The sequence below is a fragment of the Rutilus rutilus genome (assembly GCF_951802725.1).
Source record: "Rutilus rutilus genome assembly, chromosome: 22".
Taxonomy (NCBI): Eukaryota; Metazoa; Chordata; class Actinopteri; order Cypriniformes; family Leuciscidae; genus Rutilus; species Rutilus rutilus.
This window is the reverse complement of record NC_140227.1, coordinates 2,988,838-3,011,404: the sequence shown is the minus strand read 5'-3', so window position 1 is coordinate 3,011,404 and position 22,567 is coordinate 2,988,838. Positions and strand designations below refer to the sequence as shown.

Genomic DNA, 22,567 nt, shown 5'->3' with positions numbered 1-22,567 from the left:
AAATAAATTCAATCATTATTTTAATTTAATTTAAAATGTAATTTAATTCAAAAATTTAGAATGTAATAATATTCAATTTGAGCAGATAGTGAAGGAAAAACAGCCTATGAGTGTCCAGCATATATGGGAAATCTTTTTTTTCCAAAGTACTGTCCAAAATGGTTGTAAATAATAAATAAATAAAATATACATAAAAATATACATAAACAAAGTAGAAAAACAATGCATAAAGTCTTTAACTGCTTAGTAATAATTGTTAAACCGCTGGTCATAAACTCCTAATGCTCATTCAGACATCAGAGAACTCTCCAGCGCCTCTGGCAATACGCACAGACATTCCTGTCTGTCTCTGACTCTTTTCCGATCACATGTGGGAAGTCTGTCGCTCCGCCAGTTGGCACAGTCAAGTGTTGTTGGCAAAGCCAGTCTCGAATGACTAAATGAAGCATAACTTTCTACATAGAGTACAAGTGTTATTAACACACCGTTTGGCGGCTTCAACTACGACCTTGTCTATCATGAGTTACTAACATCAAATCGTCAATACGGTTCATTTACAAATCAATTGTCAAAGTAGCCCATGACATGCTCCTGGAACAGTATTTTGATCATTCATTTGTTGATTATTTCTTTTGATTAAATCAGACTTGATAAACGCTCTCTTTCAATGTAGAAACTGAAGTCAATGTAATGTATGTTAAACATTATCTTGTAATATTTTTGCACAGCAAGCACAACCTGGTTTAGAAACATCCCAGTAAACACTGCTAACAGGATCAGAAGTTAAAAGAGGAGACAATTACATTTTAAAGCATCCGTGTGAAAACAAACCTGGAAAGAGACGTGATGATTGGAGCAGAAATACAAGAGATTCTCAATGCATTCCAGTGAATTATTGGGATATATATCGTAAATTACATCAGGAGAACAGGCCACAAATGCACAGTATGTGTTGTGTGTGTTCACACTGCTACAGCAGAATACAAAGAAAAAAAGAAAATAATCAGGCGGAGAAGAATGCAAAATGCTCTTGCCACAGATATTCTTGTGATAGTCAAAGCCTGTTGAAATACCAAGCGTTTCGTCTGAACTTTTACAGTCAAACTGTGAGATAAGGATTATCTGTAGCACAACCTTATGATCTGAAATGATTTGTTTCAGTCTTTCTGAGTGGAACTTCCCCAAACCGGAAGCGCCTCCCATAATCTAAAACACAGTCGGCTCGTCGGGAAAGAGGAGGATAACGTTTTTTTTGAAGCAGCAAATCAATGTAAATAACCAAAGTTAACAAATCACAAATGGCCAGTGTTAACTGATAACACACGGTATACGGGTTTGGAAATACATTAGGGTGAGACTGAGACATTATTTTTAACTTTGGGTGAACTGTTTATTTAATAAAAATAGCTATTTTCTTTAAAGTGGCAAAAATCAGCAAAAATAAATTAGATAAAATGCAGTCATCACCATTGCGGTTCTAGCTCATGACAGTGACATCATTTTCTGAACAAATTACTAAAGTCCCCTTGTGGTGAAAATCAAGCTTTTCATGTTTGTTTATATGTCTATGTGATGTTTTTAATATGCTTTAAGACAAACCATGTGTAAATTCATAAGTCAACACCATTGCTGAGTATTTCCTCCTTAAAACTGCAGTGAACCAAAGACAGTCTCAAAAACACGCTTTGAAATCGCTGGTGTTTCTGACGTCACAAACTACCTTGTAACCAATCAGATCAACGTGTGATCGTCAACCAGTGGATCTCTGAGCTGAGCGAGTGAGTGGAGGCGGGGCTCATTTGCATATTCATAGAACCGTGTCTACTAAATGAGACAAGGGTGTCGAGTTACATTCAAGATATTTTAAGGCATGAATAATTTATTTTCAAGAATTTTTTTTTTTTTAAATATATCATTTTGCGTTTTAAGGGATAAAATTATTGTCTACAGGGGGACTTTAGCAGAATGGGATGCTAGAGGTTTGAGAATCACATTATCAGCGTGAGAATATGATAACTGAGAGGGTGAAGGGAGCAACAAAAAGAGGAAGTGACTTGTGTTGTAGTCCGTGAGACAAACATCCATGTTGAACAGTTCAAAGGTCATCAGTTAATCACCCATCCGACTTTTACATTGAGACATCTGTCTGTGTGTGTGTGTGTGTGTGTGTGTGTGTGTTCAACCATGACCCAGTTAGCACGGATGGCGTCCTGTTCTTCACATGCTCTGGTATTCGTTTCCCCTTTAAAGAATTTCCACTGCTGACACTTCCTCACCTCTCTCACCCTGCGATCGCTTTACTCCAGTCCAGAGGGCAAGTCTACAGGACACTTCAGAATAAAGGTTCTTTAGTGACAGCGATGGTTCCATGAGGAACCTTTAACATCCATAGAACCTTTCCATTAACCAAAGGTTCTTTATAGTGGAAAAGGGTATTTATAACGTTCTTCACTGAGAGAAAAAAAAGTTATTTTAAGAACTGATCACTGCTACCCTGGTAATCCAGAGTTCTCGCGAGAGCACAAGTTGAATTTGCTCAGCGAGTTACTCTGGCGTCGAGTAATGATGCTCATTAAATATGCCCCTCGATCTGAGCTGCACCAATCACATCGGGTTATCTGATATAGGCGGGCCAGAGGCGAGATGACGACAGCGCTGTGACGTCGAAGTCATTAGTAAACATTGCAAGATGGCTATGGATGAACACCAGTTGTTTGAAACGGCTTTGGCCGCTACAATGAACGAGTTAGACTTGGATTTTTATCTAAAACAGGAACAGAAGACGGCGCTCGAATCGTTCCTTTGCAAGAAGGACGTTTTTGCATTTTTGCCGACCGGATACGGCAAGAGTCTAATCTACCAGTTAGCTCCGCTGGTAGCTAAGCGTATGGGGCTTGTTGTGATTGGTCGTAGTGTTATCCAATTGCGTGCAGTGAGATTTTCAAATGCATGCTTGGTGCCGCCCCTTGAGCTGGCCGATTTTCATTAGTCGATGCCAGACCATTAATCTTTTAGATTTAGGTCTGGATTTCCAGGCTAGATCACTGCAAGGTTCTTTGAGGAACCGACAATTGTTCTCCTATGGCATCACTGTGAAAACCCCCTTTTGGAACCTTTATTTCTAAGAGACGATTAGACGACATTGCTCTAGACTCAATGGATCTAAAGGAATATTTCACCGCTGGAAAGATGAATGTGTATTTAAATTCGGTCATTTATGTAGTAGAAATGTGAAATTATTTTAGAAGTTGGTGCCTTCTAGACTGAGAAAAGCCAGAAAATGTTGAAACCAACGATGCCAAAAAAGAACCGAAGTGTAAGTTAACTCAAATCTGTTGAGGAAATCCATTTAAAGACCAATATTAAGCAATGTGAACTTGCATCATTTGAATCCACTAAAAAAAGAACACATCTTTTAGTTGACTAATAGCAAACAACTAGCGTAAGAGTTTTAAAATAAAGCAGCATCTCTTCCTCGACTGCACCAAACACTCTTCATCACAATGTTAACGCCAAAGAAATCCCTTTAAATCCCAACATAACAGAACATTAAACACTCTCCTCATATTAAACCTGTGCAAAACAGAAAATAACACTTCATTTTAACATTTACTCTCTTCTTATATCGTTCAATGCATTGAAAAATCAGATTCCTTCTCTTTGTATGTGATTATTAATTGTGCCCAACTTCTTAAGTACTGTTAACTATGATGAATATCGATCTGGATTTCTTGAAACCGATCAGCATACATTTTCTATTCTTAAGCGTTAAGTATATTTTAAAATATAAATTGTTAGTCAAATCATAATTTATTTTCACAAAAGGCATTTATTTTGGTATGTCCAACGCAATCGCAATCAATCTCTTAAGTGATATTCAGATATTTTATTTAGCAGGCTAGCTTTTTATAAGGGGTGTAATGATACATGTATTCGTCCCGAACCCTCACAGTCAGATGACGAATACAGTCAGTCACAGGTGATCCACACTCCAGTCCAGAAGGGGGCGCTCGCGGTAATGCAACGCTGTTTGCTAACCGAAACAGAAGAAGAGACGATCTACTGGTGCGTTCTATTATTCATCCGTGTCGGAGTTCCGACTAGGAAAACAGACGTTGCCTAGCAACACGCACCAACCCTTTCCTCGGATTTCCCAGCTCGGAAGTCGGACAACCGCGAGGACACCGAGCAAGAATTCCGATATGGAATCCAAGATGGCTGCGCCCTGTGTGACTTGTAAGTATGAATTGTTTTCATTGTTTTTGGACCGCTTTGGTTGTTTAAATGACGATTTTAATCACTCGTATTACTGCAATACCTTACTGCGTCCGTATCACTGCCTGTGGGTATGGGAATCGGTGCAATATTGAATGAAGCCTTGTTTCAAACGGGTGTTACTAACGTGGCTAGCGTTGCTAACAGAAGATAAACTAAAACATGAATTAAAGTGAAAATTCTACCATAGCAACAGCTTTCTGGGTGGCGTCCATGTTTTTTCTCCGACTCGGACGCGCAAAACATACCAGAACGCTTGAAGTGTGGAAGTGACGTCATATCCGAGGGCCGAGTCGGTTCGTTGACAATAATAGAGCGCACCATACGCACCAACCTAAAACGAGTTCAGATGCACGCAAGAGCTTGCTAGTAGCCTTTACGCTGAGTTTCAATTATTTTTAGTGACGCGCTCCTGCAGAAGCTAAAACAAGAAAATGCACAAATTATGAATGTTTTAAAACAGGTTTGGCAACATCCGGTTGATATGTTGGACTGCTCACACACAACGAGTGTTGAAGGCACCACAGAGCCACAGTGTTTCTCTTATGAATGGCTTATTTAGTTGTCTCTGCATATTAAGCTGTGACAGCAGTACATGACGCACACATTTATCCAACTACACACCAAAGCAAATCATGAACGCAGTTTTGTTTCATTCTGGTAAAGTTTCATCCCTGTTACAGCAGGAAAGGATCACTCATTTAACTGTTGGCTAGACAGCATGTGAGGCCATAAGCGGAGAGCTTTTACACATCTTACATCATCATGAAATGACCATAAACTCCCCTCTTAACCTACAGTCTCCCAGCGGGGGGAAAACTGGGTGGATCAGGAACAGACTCTTAAAATCTTACAAAAACGCTTATGAAACCAGACGAGACTACAGCAGGGAAATAGAAAGCAAAACTGACTTGCTTTATGTAACAAATAATGTCAGTGAACTTGCTTTTACTCCATACCGGATCTACATACCAGTCAGAAAGCTTTGCAAACTCTGTTTATTCTCTCAATCCACTTATAAAATATATTTGTATAGTATTGACGTATTAAAGGAGTTCACATGTGTGCTTGACACATGTTGGCTGATCTTCCAATTTATTCCAGTTATTTATCTATAAAACAATTTCAATCCTTTAAACACAAGCCGCTTTGAGGATAATGAGAAACAAATTCAGTCAAATGTGTCCATAGTATAGCACTGCGTTTCTAGAAACAGAGGACTGTCGCCTGGATTTTTCCATAGCCTAAATATGGCTGTGCTGATGTTTGTGGAAAATCAGCATTAGTGTATGGTGTCATTTTTTTTTTCTCAGAAATGTTTAAAAGCGTCGCACTGCTTTTTCCAGTTCATCTCCAGCAGAAGCAGAGCGTCAGCACCTTTCTCCTGCAATCGCTGTCCCACATCTGAACTGAAATGAAGAATGTGTCTGTTTAAACATTAATGATAGGGTCTAAACAAGATTGGTCTTGACTTGCAGAAGCAAAACCAGTTCTCAGCCTCTAGAGATCTGTAAAATTATGGTATACTGCGGCACAATTTACTTACTTGAGAGCTATAGAGTTTACTGCTCGTATTCAAAGCACAATCAATCAAGTTTAGCGAGACTATTAACATGCAAAGCTTCTCATGTGTAGATGTACAGTATTAAAGGGTAACTCTCGCCAAAATGCAACCTAGGGTCTTTTTGTTAATCTACCCGAGGCAAACTTTCGTTTAAAAGCATAATTAGAATGGAAACGCCACTTTTAAGTTTGACCGTATTTTCGTTTTCGGTCAAATTGCCTTTTGAATGGGAGTGCTTGGGGCACGACTATGATAGCATCAAAAATGGCTATTTTTAAAACACTAATGCGGCTCGACACAACATGAAACTGTGCTGGAAGTCTCACCAGGAGCTCTACACATGAACTCCAGCATTGAGAACATTGTTTGTGTACACAGAGTTTACTAAAAAGAAAGATTTTGATCAACTCACAGTAGCTGTGTCCGCCGGTGTTTTGACAGTCAAAAATAGTCGATCTCCGAATGCAACGTAACATGAGGAGAGTAAAGATGGAAAGCTCCTAAAGCTTAGTTCCATATAAATTCATGGATAATTTGTTGTTCTCAATGCTGGAGTTCATGTGTAGAGCCCCTGGTGATACTTCCAGCACAGTTTCATGTTGTGTCGAGCCTTCTTAGTGTTTTAAAAATAGCGATTTTTTTATGCTATCATAGAAGTGCCCCAAGCACTCCCATTCAAAAGGCAATTTGACCAAAAAATGAAAATATGGTCAAACTTAAAAGTGGCGTTTCCATCCTTATTATGCTTTTAAACGAAAGTTTGCCTCGAGTAGATTAACAAAAATACCCTAGAGTAACCCATGTTAACTTACACTACATAAGACCTCACCTATAGTATCTACTGTAATAAAACAAACAAGTCTGACCCAAATTATATATATGTAAACACACACACACACGAGTAGGAGTGTGATTTTACTTTTATACAACAGTTCGATGGCACAAGTGCAAATAAATAAAAAATTACAACGGAGTGTATTTTACAACCATCTTTTGTGCAGAACTACTTCCTTCCACCACAGACTCAAATATCAAGTTGACAGATTAGCGGTTTAGCCCAAGCCTCCATTACTTACTCTAAAACTCACTTTAGATCTAGTAACGTTGAGTCACTTCATTGAAGCTTATTGTATTATGTAGAGTATTATGAGAGAGTGATCAACTACATTCTTCAGATCAATATGTTCATAAAAAATTTTTTTGTTTGAATGTCAAGTCAAGTCACCTTTATTTATATAGCGGTTTTTACAATACAGATTGTTTCAAAGCAGCTTCACATTGATAACCTGAAAATAATACAACAAAGTTTGTTTCTAGAAGAAAATTGCGTCATCGTCCACCTTAAGTAAAGGCAGATCAGTAATATTGTTGAATATTTAATGTCCCCAACTAAGCAAGCCAAAAGCCAAGGCAACAGTGGCAAGGAACCCAAACTCCATCAGGAGACTAGCCTGACGTCGTCATACTCAGACTCTAGTCAGAATATGAGTCTGATCTGCTCCATTGGGCTGTGATTATGGGGTGTGTTTCAACCATAGACAGTAAAAGAAATGGACACAGCGACCCCATAGACTTCAACGGAGAAAAGTGAAGCCAATTAGAAGCACTCACTTCCTGATGGCTGAGCGTACTGCGCAGACTCAAACTGAGCTTGACGACGTAGATGTGACGTGAGCAACCCGTCTGTCTTGTAGTAGCTGTGCCAAGAGAAATCTGAATCATTCCCTTCCGAAACTTGCAGAGACGGAGAGCGTGAGTAGGAGCTGTCCATGAGCTAGGAGCAGGAGCAACTTTATGACTCTCTACCGGACTTTATGCCTCCACGTCCCCCCGATTGCCCGCGAGCTTCTCCTCCTGTCTCTACGGTAATTTCTCTACTTGTGCCAGAGAGTCGCGTGGTTATGACGCAATCGTTAGCCTATTTTTACAAAAACGGCTTCTACGGGGCCATACCGTAAGATACAAGGTAATGGAGCCTTTTATACATTGTCGTGTTTCTTTAGAAATAAACAATGGATAAATAGAGTCTTTAAACACCTCAGATGTAAAGTTATTCGCTGTCAAAGTGACGCCAAAATGAATGGGAGTCAATGGACTGCTAACAGCAGGTGATGGCTTGCTAACCAATGGCGGCCGCCAGGGAAGGTACGCTTTCCAGGTGCTGGATTACCCCCTTGGTTTCAACCGAACCAGGAAAGAAAATGCCTCTGCACTCAATTGGATAGACCTACGACCAATCAGAGCAATGGAGTAAGTGACGTATGTTCTTCATTCATCTTTCCGATCGGCAAATGCCTTGATCGCGGTTCTCTGTTCCTCTTTTAAAATTAATGCGCTGTCGATATCTTCTATAACAGACGCGGAATCTCAATTCTCCAGCGGCAGCCATCTTTGTTGTAAACAAATTCAACCCAAGTGCTCTTTGGTGACGTGGATGATTACGTTACTGTTGATCATCTGTCCATCATCGCATAAAGCCCGCCCTGACCATTTGATTGGTCCGAACAGCTCTGGTTCGAGCAACGGATCAAGTCCAGACCAAACTTCCCGATCTCAAATGTTGTGTTCGGCTGGCATCCAGGCTATCAGTGACAGAATGGAGAACAAAAACCTTGGGAGAAGCCAGGCTCAGTCGCTCAGTTCTCCTCTGGCCAACGAGCGAACAATGTATGATTATGATCCAGGCATTACAGGTCAGAGGTCAGATTGGATCAGAACATTCTGAATGTCTGCTGAGGAAAGCAATATCTCCTTTAGTAACAGTTACGGGAATTTCCCATGATAGTGCTAATCAATCGGTTACTTCAAGTAAAAATGAATGTCCTTGTTTAAAGCCTTGTTTCAGTCCCTTTCAAAATAAAAGTCTTTGGTACTGACTCACACAAAGACAGTCTTTCCTGCCATATAATGGCATAATAATATAACTTTCACTGAAGTCAAAATCACAATTACTAACGGATCCTTTCTCAGTACCAAATACAGCATATTATTTATATAAAATAATATTTATTTAATAGTATTTAAAATTAACAAGAATAAGACTGACTGAGATAAAGCTGTTCTCGGCGAAACATCTCCGAAAACGTCTAAAGTCATTTTCAAATGGGCGCTATATGCTTATATAAATAGCATATTTAAGGTGTTAACAACGACATTCTCTTAAGACTGCATTTCGTGACAAAATAACAGTAGTATTTGTAAAATTGTAGTGGATTTGCTCCTCCGCCATTGAGGCTTGCTGTGAGAAATGCTGCCAGTATAGATCCGGCAGAAACAAGCGGCGTGATACAAATTGTGAAACGGTTTCTATGTCATATTAGTAGAATATTGCATGGCTAGAAAAAGATTCAAGATTCAGTCAAATTCAAGTCTTCCAATCAGATTCAAGAACCAAAACTGTATATATATATATATATATATATATATGCATACTGGAATTGGCTGAAGTCTTTGTAAAGTTGCATGGCGTAACATTTTATAATAAAGCTCTTTGCTTCATCACAAGAAAACTAAGCATTTCCTTTCTGCCACTCCTATTTGATTTATGTCTCCTGAATTTACCCTCATGTTTCCTCTGTTGAACCACAAATGGCTCGAGTCCAAACCTGAAAGCCTACTGTAGTTTGCTCAACAAAACATACTCAAAGTTACATCTGATCCTGAGATCTCTAGACTGTAAACACATTAACAAGCAGAAGTTTACAGATGAAACGTCCAACTTAAAGGGTTCTCATCAAGATTAAACAAAAATATATCAATATAAGTTGTCCTAAAAGAGAAAGAGTGCTTAAAGGAGCCTCAAAGCAGTGGTGTTGAACCTCTTCTGGAAGTCCCCACTGGATATTTTTTTCTAATGTAAATTCATGCTCTATTTCCCTCTTGTTTACAGTGTCCTTGTTAAAATGACATATGGAACATGTTACACTATCAACAAGTCCAAAAACAATTCTGTCTGCAATACAATTTAACAGGTTTATGTATTTATGTATACACACGATCTAGATCCACTGAGGGCTAGGGGTGGACATTCATTCTTAGTTATATATATATTGTATATGTATTTGTATATATCTATATGTATATGTATATATCTATAAGTATATGTATATATGTGTGTGTATATATATACATATACAAAAAAAAAATATATATATATATATATATACACATGGGTCATTGACGAATAAGGTGTAAAAGTGTAAAAAAATAGAATGGAGATATAACTATATTTGAAACCATTTTTTAGTTTACCTAGGTGTTAACAATAAGATTTTGTGGTTTGTACAATCAATTAACACTGTTTTTTGTCATTTTTTACAAGATGGAAAAAATTTGTCACCAAAAAAGTCATTCGGTTTAACCACTGATTTGAAAGTTAAAACCTGATTTGACATTGATGTTGAGATAGTATATAGTGTAGCCTGGGTGCCAGCCCGAACCCCGCCCACAACATTTTTTGGTCGGCAAGTTTGGTCTGGACTCGATCCGTTGAGGAGTAATTATGCTCGGCTCCCAAAAGGCCGAGCCAATCAAATTGCCAGGGCGGGCTTTAATCGATGATGGACAGATGATCTGCGGTTACGTAATCACCCACGTCATAAAGAGCGCTTGGGTTGAATTCGTTTACAACAAAGATGACTGCCGCTGGAGAATTGATATTTCACGAGTTCACACATACAAATAAGTCATTTAGAATAAATGCATATTTGGCGGGCTCTCCGAGGAGAGGGCTCTGAGCTCGGTATTCGGCCCGAACCCAAAGTACTCCCCCCGTATTCCGGGCTGTGGAAGAACAAGCCGAGAGTGAGTGGAGGGATGCTGAAAACTGTCAAGGAATGTTGACAGAGTTAAAATAATATATGCTTCCTCTCATGCAGATAGTGTAGACGGTAATTGTTTGATGACAAGTTCAAAGTTGATTGGATTGATTATTTGAACGTGCTCCTCGCGAACTTTGATTATGAAACATCATGTGTAGATTCCGCCATCGCGTCTGTTATAGAAGACATCGACAGCGCATTAATTTGAAAAGAGGAACAGAGAACCGTGATTAAGGCATTTGTCGATCGGAAACATGAATGAAGAACATACGTCACTTACTCCGTTGCTCTGATTGGTTGTAGGTCTATCCAATTGAGTGCAGAGGCATTTTCCTTCCTGGTTCGGTTGAAACACGCCCCATAATCACAGCCCAATGGAGCAGATCAGACTCACATTCTGACTAGAATCTGAGTATGACGACGTCAGGCTATATATAGTGTGTACCACAGAAGAAATATTAAATAAAATTATCACTGATCTCATAAATGTAATCATTTATTGGACTACTCTAAACACTCCAACATATTCAAGTAAAACACTGCACAGGGAAAGGAGAAAAGGGGAAATGTAAAAAAAAGAGCCTTATCTGCTTTATATTTGTATTATTGTAGTTCCTTAGTTATTAAAAACAATATTATTCCATTTCAATATTTACTATATCGGTTTTACCGAATGACCTTTTGACACTTCAAAATTTTTAAAATACCTTTATATGTAGTAAAATATAATTAAAACCTTTTGGATTTAGTAAAAGAGATCAAGTTGTACTACCTTACATACTTTGGATGTTATATATTTGTTTTATTATTATTATTATTAAGGCCTTTGGACAAAAAAAATGACCCGTCACGTCATTGACCCATATATATATATAATTATTTTTTATTTATTTTTCATATAACTCAAATCATACAAATCCACAGGAATTCACCACCAATTTACCAAAATTGTTGCATTGTATTATGAGATTGGGTTGGTTTCAAATTTGCAGTGGTTCACAGCCCGTGAAGCTTGTGTTTCCCCGATCTCAGTGTCATGAACTGCTCTGAGACACAAAGGCTGAGGATCCAAACACAGCTTTTATTGGCTAATCCAGAATCATTATCCAAGTAACAGGCAGAGGGCCAAAACCAAGGCAAACAATACCAGAATCCAAGACACAGGAAAACAGGGATATCCAGGGATATTCAGGGATATCCAGGGAAACTGGCAGAAGACCAAAGCCATTTCAAGGGAAACGAGAGAGTGCTCAGAAATGCAGTGTGACACTAACAAGACTTCACAAAGAATGAGGGAATAAACAGGGCTTAAATAAGTTAAATAACTTAAATAAGTGGAGGTCAAGGTGGATGTAACACTCAGATATAATATAGACATTTTTAATGGTACATTTGTATAATAAAAAAGGAAGAGTTCTCTCTTGTTAGCCTGAATAGCCACATCCTCCATTAAACACAAAATAAGCCCTACAAATTAATAAAGAACATATTATACACACATTTCGTTGTAATGGTATGTCATGATTTGTAGATTGGTTTGTAAAAGGTGCTTATATGCATGTTTGGACTGAGTTTTCGTTGCATTTACACAGTTCTGACCGCCAACTGTCGGTCAATAGGAGTGAAGCAATTGGTTTTTCGTTTGGTTTTGAAACTCCATCACTACTTTTCAGATGTATTCTGATTAAATCAACATGATTCCTGACAAATTACGAGCGCAACAAAGCTAGCTAGACTACTATAGCCTACACAGACCAGCGAGACTTACGGTTGGCAGAGCTTGACCAGGTCTTGGTCTGTAGTCCCAGGATGGAGTCCACGGATGTAAAGGTTTGTTTTGCTCAGCTGTTCCCCGCCTCCCAAACTACTTGCGCTGCTACTGTTGGGGCTGGACAGTGCCATCTGGTGGCTGGAGGACACATAGGCTTGCTGTTGAAAAAAAAGAAAAAAAACATATATACTTATACAACAAATAAATGTTATTAATATTTAAGCTTTTAACCCTTTCGCACGTACGATCACACCGGTGTGATCAGTCTAGGCTGGTCCCTGGAGCGTACGATCACACCGGTGTGATCAGTCTAGGCTGGTCCCTGGAGCGTACGATCACACCGGTGTGATTAGAACGGTCAGTGCATGACGTGATCAACTGCTAAATTCAAATGTGCTTTCGCGCGTTGACTTTCGCTGAGCCAGAGACAGGCGCGCTCAGAGCTGTCATATATCACAACTTTTCAGTGTTTTCAACCACATAATGTTTATATTAGGTTTTAGACATATAAGTACTAAAAAAACAATACATTTAGAGTTTGTAAAATACACACTGATGTCAAAGGAAGAGGCAATAATAATCCTTTCCATTATAATTAGTTTTATTCATATCAGATACACATTGTGTAAGTAACTTTAAAGTTTACTCTGTTCTTCTCCCACTTTACCTGCCACTTACTTTTATGTATTTCGGGAGAAGTGGATGAATTCACGTGTTGTAAATCCAACAGATCCGATTCTCTGAACTGCGTCTGCGGCACAAACTAAGATGGCGGCGCCCATCGCGCATACAGCTCAACTAACGCGATCGTTATAAAGGTGTTTAAACAACAAAACACTTCCACTTGCATATATTTGACAATCGGAATATCAGATATTTCATGCCATATCTAACAAATTTGTGAATATTTTGAATAAAAAAGGAAAAATGACATAAAAGCAGATCATCATTCATTCAGCTCTGTTGTTGCTGCGGTGTGTCACGTGACAAGCAATGACGCGTCACCATGGAAACCATAAAGTGACACATTCTAAATAACGGTCGCCTTGAAAAACTCACGCAGAATATTTTAAACTTACGTTAATGTTGTTTATATGTCTATGTGGTGTGTTTAATGTGCTTTAAGACAAACCATGTGTAAATTCATAAGTCGACACCATTGCTGAGTATTTCCTCCTTAAAACTGCAGTGAACCAAAGACAGTCTCAAACACACGCTTTGAAATCGCTGGTGTTTCTGACGTCACAAACTACCTTGTAACCAATCAGATCAACTTGTGATCGGTGGCAGGGCTCATTTGCATATTCATAGAGCCACGTTTACTAAATGAGGCAAGGGTGTCGAGTTACATTCAAGCTATTTTAAAGCATGAAGAATTTCAAGGAAAAAACTTTTAAATATGTAATTTTGGTGATCAAAGATGAGTTTTAAGGGATACATTATTGACTACTGGGGGACTTTAACAAAACTACTACAGAGACAAAAAAATTGCAGTGAAAAAAATTGTTGATTACAATAAAAAGGGAATTTGCAATTGAAAAGTTACCTGCATTTTTTTTTTTAAATGTCACATTAAATTAATCTATTTATGCACCATTAAAATTGATTAAAACCTAAAAAAAAAGGAGAAAGTATGTGAGAAAGGGCTTCGTCAGCAAGTTGCAAGCACACAAACTCAGGCCTGGCCTTGGGGTTCCAGCATTAGTTGTGTGAGTTATTTTCATTGAGAAAAGTTGATATGTACTGAACCTGATATATGAATCAACATTGAATCGAACTGAATCAAGTTCATAATTGAATCAAATCGCAAGCTTGTGAATCAAATCAAGAAATGTGTCTCAATGACCAATGCTCCTCAGGGAATGTGATCATTACACATCAATAGTTGTGTCCTTACACTAACCTGCACTGGTTAATGTGAAGGATGAGCCCGTTCACCCACATACACAATCAAAATCCTGTATGTTGCAACATCCCATGGTTTCCTTTCCCCTCTGCTCCACGAGTTTGTTGACTTAACCTTTTGTCTCTTCCACCCAATAATAACATTAAGCAACTTTCAGATGCCTGCCAACAGCAAACCAGCACTGAATGTGAAGGAAAGCAAAATGTGTGGTTCATCTTGGTCTAAAAGGTTTAAAAGTGACATATTATGTCCTTTCCACATGATGTAATATAAATATATGGTGTCCCCAGAATGTGTCAGTGAAATTTCAGCTCAAAATTCCCCCAGATCATTTATTATAGCTTGTCAAATTGACACTTTTTTTGGTGTGAGCAAAAAAGATTTGCATTTAAATTTGCATTCCCTTTAAATGCAAATGAGCCAGAGCCACAGCTCCACCTCCGCTCAGAAGACGGTCGATCCTTTACATGTGCTTCAGATACAATAACAAAACACGCCAATCTCACTCATCCAGAATCTCAGAAATAACCAGTAGCAAGTGCAGCCTCAGGAAGAGTTTCACTTTTAGACACACCTGGATGTTTCTGAATGGTTAGTGGAGACATTTAGTTATTGTGGAGTTACATTAATTCATCTCATCGACTTGCATGTACCGTCATGTTTAACTTTTTGTCGTCACAGTTCCCTGAGTTCTTTATAACAGTGTTCAATGCTCGTCTGTGCAGCAACGACAGAACAGTTTCATGCTTTGCTCGAACTTTTGCCATTGCGTTACTGGTTACACTAGCTGCCACTTGCCAATAAGCATGGACACTTATAATCGGATTGACGGCTCAATCGGACTGAAAAACCTTCATGTAAACACCTTAATCTATCCGACTGAGCTCGATCCGAATGAAATTTCGATCGGATTGAAAGGAGTGCTTTATTCCTTTTGTAATCCGATCGAGAGAACATGTAAACACTTGATCGGATTGAAAACCGAAACTGAAAGGACTGCGCATGTGCGATGACGTTAAATAGCGTAATGACGATGCGCGGAACTGAGCGTCTTTCTGTTGAATAAAGTGTCATATAAATTAGTGTCCCGTCATTCTAAAATTCTCATTTCACTCAGCGTCTGTGAAGTGAAGCAGGACAACGTCCCACCAGTCCTTGTTTTGGATTCTCATCCACAGACGACTGGTTTTGGGCATTTTTACTGCGTGATAACAAGCAGCACGGCAAAACGTTATATGCTCATTGTCTACATATCATGACCAGAGACGGATTAATATTACGTCTGCTGTTTAAAACAAATAAAGAACCAATAGAGGAGAATAGTTATGCGCGAACAGCGGGAAACTCTGCATATTTGTGCAGTGTGCGCATGTCAAAAAATCGATTCCGATTTGTGAAACTTGTGACATAAACGCGCACATCAACCCGATTACTGTATTTATCGTTCATGTAAACACCGTGTTCGGATTCATCAATCGTATTGATTTCATTCCGATTGAACCAAAAGGTGTCATTGTAAACGCATAGACAGTATATAAACGTGTAAACGTAGCTAATGTTGTCGCTTGCGAAAACCAAATGGCGTCGCCGCGGGTGTAAACGTGCAGATTAAGGGCCGGTAATATTATAATAAGATCCTCTACGTCAGAAGGGGAGCGAAATCAGATCGTCTTATTTTTTGACATGCTTGCAGAGAAAGGCTTACCAAAACAAAGTTACTGCGTTTTCTGGGTTGGCCGATGCACCGGGGACCCGATTATAGCACTTAAACATAAAAAAAGTCTGATTTTCATGATATGTCCCCTTTAAAGCACCCGTGTATCAGGCATTAATCATGGGAAATCAGGTGACACCGGTAATAAAGCTGTCACAGAGAGATATAAAACATGGAGAGGATTCGGGCTGACATGACTGACTGCGTGAGTAATGGCTTTAAAGCAGGGTATGTGAGTGAAACTGAGTTGGACAATAAGCCTGGAGCGAAGAGACAAGAGTCTGAAAATTAAGGAAAATGAAAAGAAAGGTTTCTTCAGCTGAAAACCTGACAGATAGGGGGAAAACTGCTGTCACTCTCAAATCCGTTCTCACGCCGATACTGCCACACCTGAGCCGAAGCCAAAATCTGTGCTTTGGTGTATATATACTGATGCAATAAATGTAGGGGTGTAAGGAGACCCTCATGTCATGATTCGATACTAGGGATGTCAATTTTCACAAATTCCCATGATTGACAGTCGTTTAGATTAACGATCAATTAATCGATTAATCGTTAGCCTTAATAGGGTCTGCAAATGCTGCTCAAAACGCTTTGTTCCTCACCAAATGCATGAGATGGGTTTTTAATATAAATAAAGGGCTTGTAGGATTGTAAAATGTTTCGATGTGATTGATCATTTAATTAAATTACTTATTTAATAATCTAATATAACGACTAATACAACATGTCACCAACGCCGCCTGTGTAGGCTACGCTCTTCCTGGAACAACGCGCTGAAAACGGCAACTAAACCCAATGAATTCACAACGATTTAATAAAATAGTGTTCTCGTGTTATGTAATATGACAGTCCCAATCATAGTTATTATTAGTCGTGCACTGCTGTTTGAGCTGCGCGCTGACTGAACACCGGTAAACTTGCAAGCGCGTTAACTCAAAGAAACGCATCCTATATGAGATTAATCAGATACACAATAAACATATTACACATTATATCTGCACAAAATGACAAGTGAACTTGAACTAAGTTACGAGCCATTCAGAATGACTCATGTTGTGGACGCGCTCAAAGAAACGCGAAGAAACACGGCAGCTAAACCCAAATAATTCACAATGTTTTATTACAATATTGTTCTCTTATGACCGTCCCAATCACAGTCATTATTAGTCATGCACTGCCGTTTGAGCTGCGCGCGCTGAAGCTGATCACGTACGTTTTACTACAGCGTTAATTCTTAATCAAATGCATCCTATGAGATAGGCCTACACAAAATAAACACAATATTACAACTTACATTTGCACAAAACAAAAGGCTGCGAATGCAAACGCAAACTTATATTCATGTTGAATGTGTAACATGTTTCGCGGCTGAGCACACGCACGCGCATGAACCTGCTTAACCCACGGTCGATTCGTTTTATTGATTAAATGTATTATGGACAATTAATCGATCGTCAATTAATCATTAACATCCCTATTCGATACATATCACGATACTGAACTCATGATACGATATTATTGCGATACTTCAAGTCATATGTAAAAGGTTAACAAAAAATGAACTGTTGATTAAAATGCTAAATTTGGTGTTACATTGTGTGTGTAAATGAATAGTATTAGACTTGGTGCTGAAACCCAAAGCACAGGACAATAGAGACACCAGAATAACAATATTCATGATTCTCAAGCTGAAAACACAGAATTATTTTAGACGAACATGCTGTCACTGACTAGACATAAAATAATGTAGGACTTTTTACTGGTAACATCAGACATGTGGCATTATCAGGACACACAAATATTCCCCCATTGCATTATTATACATTATATTCAACATTATATATGATAGTTTAATGTAGTACTGACACTAAAACTCTATAAACTTTAATTTTTTCTCACACAGAATTTTTCATTTAGGGTGAACTATCCACGATACATATTTAGCATTTTTGTATTGCGATATATTGTTACACCCCTACAAAAAAAAAAAAAAAAAACATTTTTAAAAGTATCCCAATGCCTCTATGTCTTCTGAAGCCACACGATAGCTTTGTGTAAACTTGGCCATCGTTTCTACCTTGTAATAAGATATTTTCGACAATCACAATTTTGGTGATCACAAGCGGTCAGCGCTGGATACGCTGTGATCAGATCTCAGAAACCACACACTGAGGAAGTCTAAACCACATGGAGTTTGTAATACAAACACTATCTAGAGCCCTATTCAGACGGTAATTGCTTCTCATGTGGACGTCTGTAAAAATAGATTTGCATGGCACCTCAGTGATAAAAATGAGTTCTGTGATCCTACGAACCCGGGAGAGCGCTGCTCACGTGGTCAGTCACATGACTGTCTGCTGTACATAACATGTCATATGCTTGGATTAATTAGAATACATTCATATTTACTTTAATAATAGGAAAATAATATCCTATTTATTTTTTGGTTATTTAAAGGTCCTATATTGTCAAAACTGAAATTTCCTGGCTTTTTTCATGATAACAGAGGTCTAGGGGTGATGAAACTACCATATAAGTTTCAAAACAGTCGATCCACGGACACATGCACACAGCCTGCATAAAGCAGCTGTGCCTTTTCACGAGCCCTGTCTTCTGTATAAATGTGATGTCAGAACTACTCAGTCTCCCACCCCTACCAATGGTGGGTCACTCAGAAAACAACAGGCCAATCAGAAGAGAGGCTCGTGAATATTAAGTAGACAGGCCAAAATCGGCCTGTTCTTGGCAGAGCTCCTGAGAAAGGAGCTGTAAAAATATATTGAGATGGTTTTTGGTACTTATACCGCAAATATATATTCTAAAGGACATCAAAACCTAAAATAAAACTTCATAAAGGTGTACAATATGGGACCTTTAATCTCCTGTTTAAAAATAGGAAGACAGATACAGTTAAAAATGTATTTTCTTGTATATCTTGTATTTTGCCATTTTAAAAATGTGGAAATTAGCGTAAATAAGTTAATAAAGCCTCTTATTTACATGAGGTAAACATAAAGCTGCTTGGTTTATATTTTAATGTATATAAATGCTGCCATAATAACGGCCCATTTCAAATGTGTACACGCTTTTCTTTTCTTTCTCCTTTGAGCAGTGATTTGTAATAATACATGTGATATGTGATATGTAATAATATTAGTTCTTCCAGCATTTCAGTAATAAAAGTGTAGGCTAGATCAGTAAAATGCATCCTGAGTGCAACAGTTATTGTACGGTGCTCTGCAAGGGTCAAACAGGATTTAACCTGAATTTTTAATTGATCTCTTCTAGTAAACTCAGTGATGTGGATTCGGCAGGAATAAATCACTGCGAGACCTTGGTGTTTGTCAAAAAACAGTAGGTAAATCGGCTGGGGATATTTACGCTGATGGTGGGAGAAAAACCCTGACATTCTGGATTCGGACGGCAATAAAATCACAGACTAGACCCTGTAAATGCCGAAAATACCTTACGTTCCCCATGAGAAACAACTACCGTCAGAATAGGGCTTAGGGCCCTATGACTTCCAGATTTAAGACTTGTCAAATTTTGGATGAATAAATCAAAATAAGGGTTGTACACTAATAAAACTGTGATATGGACTAGTGTCTCTGTAGCCTGGAAATCCAGACCTAAATCTGAAAGATTAATGGTCTGGCGTCGACTAATGAAAATCGGCCAGCTCGAGGGGCGGCACCAAGCATGCATTTGAAAATCTCACTGCAAGCAATTGGATAACACTACAGCCAATCACAACAAGCCCCATACGCTTAGCTACCAGCGGAGCTAACTGGTAGATTAGACTCTTACCGTATCCGGTCGGCAAAACAGCAAAAACATCCTTCTTGCAAAGGAACGATTCGAGCGCCGTCTTCTGTTCCTCTTTTACATAAAAAGCCAAGTCTAACTCGTTCATTGTAGCGGCCAAAGCCGTTTCAAACAACTGGTGGTCATCCATAGCCATCTTGCAATGTTTACTAATGACTTCGACATCACAGCGCTGTCGTCATCTCGCCTCTGGCCCGCCTATATCAGATAACCCGATGTGATTGGTGCAGCTCAGATCAAGGGGCATATTTAATGAGCATCATTACTCGACGCCAGAGTAACTCGCTGAGCAAATTCAACTTGTGCTCTCGCGAGAGCTCTGGATTACCAGGGTAATGTCTGTGAACATTGAATGGCAAATAGACTGCTATTTAAAGCTGAAGTCAGCATGTTCTGTAGCCTGGCAAGCCAGACCTACATCAAGATGTTGGGTCTGGCAACTCACCATTGTCAGGGCTCAATCCGAGGACCGGGATAAACGGCTGTCTTTCAAATTCGCTCTGCATGCAATAGGACAGCGCTTCAACCAACCGGAGCGTTTTCCCAACCGCGGAGCTAGTTGATAGATTCAACTTTTGCCGTATCTGGCCGGCAAAACTACAAACACATCTTCCTGTTTTAAGAATGACTTCAGTGCCGTTCTTTGTTCTTTTCTCAAAGAAAAGCTTAACTCCAAGTCCTCCAGAGTCACGGACAAAGCCGATTGGAAAGACCGCTGTTCGCCGGCAGCAGCAGCTCTTCTTTGTTTTCAAGTAGCAGGGAATTCACGCGGAACCGTCACAACTCTGTCGTCATTATGTTAAGCCCGCCCACCGACTCTATACACGATGTGATTGGCCTGACTAGAGTTTGGTTTTCCAGCTTGAAAGTCAACGGAGAGTTGCTAGACTACCCTGGCTGGAAAAAAATGTTGCTGCCGCTAGGGTGCGTCTAGATTTCTAGGCTGCGTGTTCTGCGTGTTGATGACCTAACGTATCTTTATAAAAGTTGACAATGTTGTTGCAGGTGAAATATAATTAGAGATGCACCGATCGACCGGCCAGGGATGGGAATCAGACGATTTTCCGCATAATCGGTCCGTTTTGTTTCCAGCGGCACAGGCAATAACATCAGTGACACACACCAGCTGCCTCTCACTCACTCGTCTCATTCGCTCCAGTTACATAGTGCTTGTATTGCAAATAATTTCACTCATTCCCGCAGGCTTCGCACTCGTACCAAAAGCGTGTGCATTAGTGATCTATACAAGTCGCCTCTCAAACAGCTCGAGAGTCGCAAGTACCAAAATGAGTGGCTTACTGCGCTTAAACGGTCAAATACACACAAAATTATGTCAAAATGCCCATCTTGGCAAGTATTCAGTTAAACACGGTCAGTTTTGAGAACACAAGACAAAGAAAATCACTCGCTGCTCTTGACTGAATAACTTTTGTAACTTTAATTGTAAGCATTAATCTGTTTTTCATTTTTACAATGAAGACTATCCAGTGATATTTGATTACTTTTATTTCTGTAGTATTTCTTACCGTAATACTAACTTACTGTCAGACCCAGCTGAAAAACATCATTTATCACAAGTTTATTTCATTGCTCGCTTTATTCAGTTGCATTTATTTATCCAGTTGTTTGCAATTAGTTTATTTGTTCTTATTCTATAACTGACTTTTTACTTCTGTTTTTTTTAATGAAAATAAAATTTTGCATTGAAGAAAAGTCGATTTTTGTTTGTATCTGCTGTCAATTATAGTTCTTAGAAAATCAGAATCTGGCAGGTCACGGAAATCGTCAGGTTAGATATTTCAAAAAAAAATAAAAAAAATATATAGCCTATTCTTTCAAGTCAAAAAAAGAAAAGAAATATATTCATATTTATTACTAAGGTTCAACTACAAGCTTGATGCAAAATCCATAATATTATGGAAGTCGTGATCCACTTATCTCTCTTTTGCGGCTTAGTCTGAGAGTCTCGTGGGAATCATTACGACACACTCAATGAGCCATTCTGCACTACAAAAGAAATGAATGTGCTTTCCCTCTGAAAACAAAAGACATTTGCAGGAAGATTGCATGAAAATAGTAGAGAAAGAACATCACATTAAGCAAACTGTTCATCTCTCACGGCTTTACCATGTGACGCTCCACACTCCCTGTGTGCTATCACTCTGGGAAACGCTCCGGCTGCCTTATTTGCTCTTGACGGGGTTCAGAGAAGGATAAAGCGTCCAATTACAGACATCTGACTGCGAGAGGGGTTATAGATCACGGCCTGCTAGTTTAAGGATCCAGCAGCACAAATCAAGCGTTCAGGGGCCCGGCGGGGACCCGCTTCAGTCCTGCTAATTATCAGCCGTCCTGCTTTTGTGAGCCCGTCTTCCAGAGAGCCTCAAGCCGATCCATGTCTGTTGATTCATTAAAAATACTTCAAGGGTGATGAATACTTTAAGCAATTTCAGAGGGGTTCAAATCCATTATTTGAATCAAACTCGCACCACGACGTCTCCAACATCCACAATGACTCACAGAGAACACGGATGCCAAAAAACAAATACTACAATAATTAGACACGGGGAATGGCTTCAAAGTACTTTTAGTGTGGCCTTGCCAACAGTTAGAGCCCAAAGATCAGAGAAAACCATAGTCATACGAGTCCGTTCAATTACAGGGTTTCTGCAGGTTTCATAAAGCTGAA

General features: G+C 39.1%; 1 protein-coding gene across 1 annotated transcript in view; it reads right to left on the bottom strand.

Annotated features, from left to right (window-relative positions):
* Positions 1 to 22,567, bottom strand: part of rbms2a (RNA binding motif, single stranded interacting protein 2a) — a 62,367-nt gene that overhangs the window by 20,696 nt on the left and 19,104 nt on the right. The window contains exon 2 of the mRNA XM_084394842.1: positions 12,428 to 12,588. Within this exon, the coding sequence (XP_084250968.1) occupies positions 12,428 to 12,588 (161 nt within the window). The remainder of the gene's footprint in view (positions 1 to 12,427; positions 12,589 to 22,567) is intronic.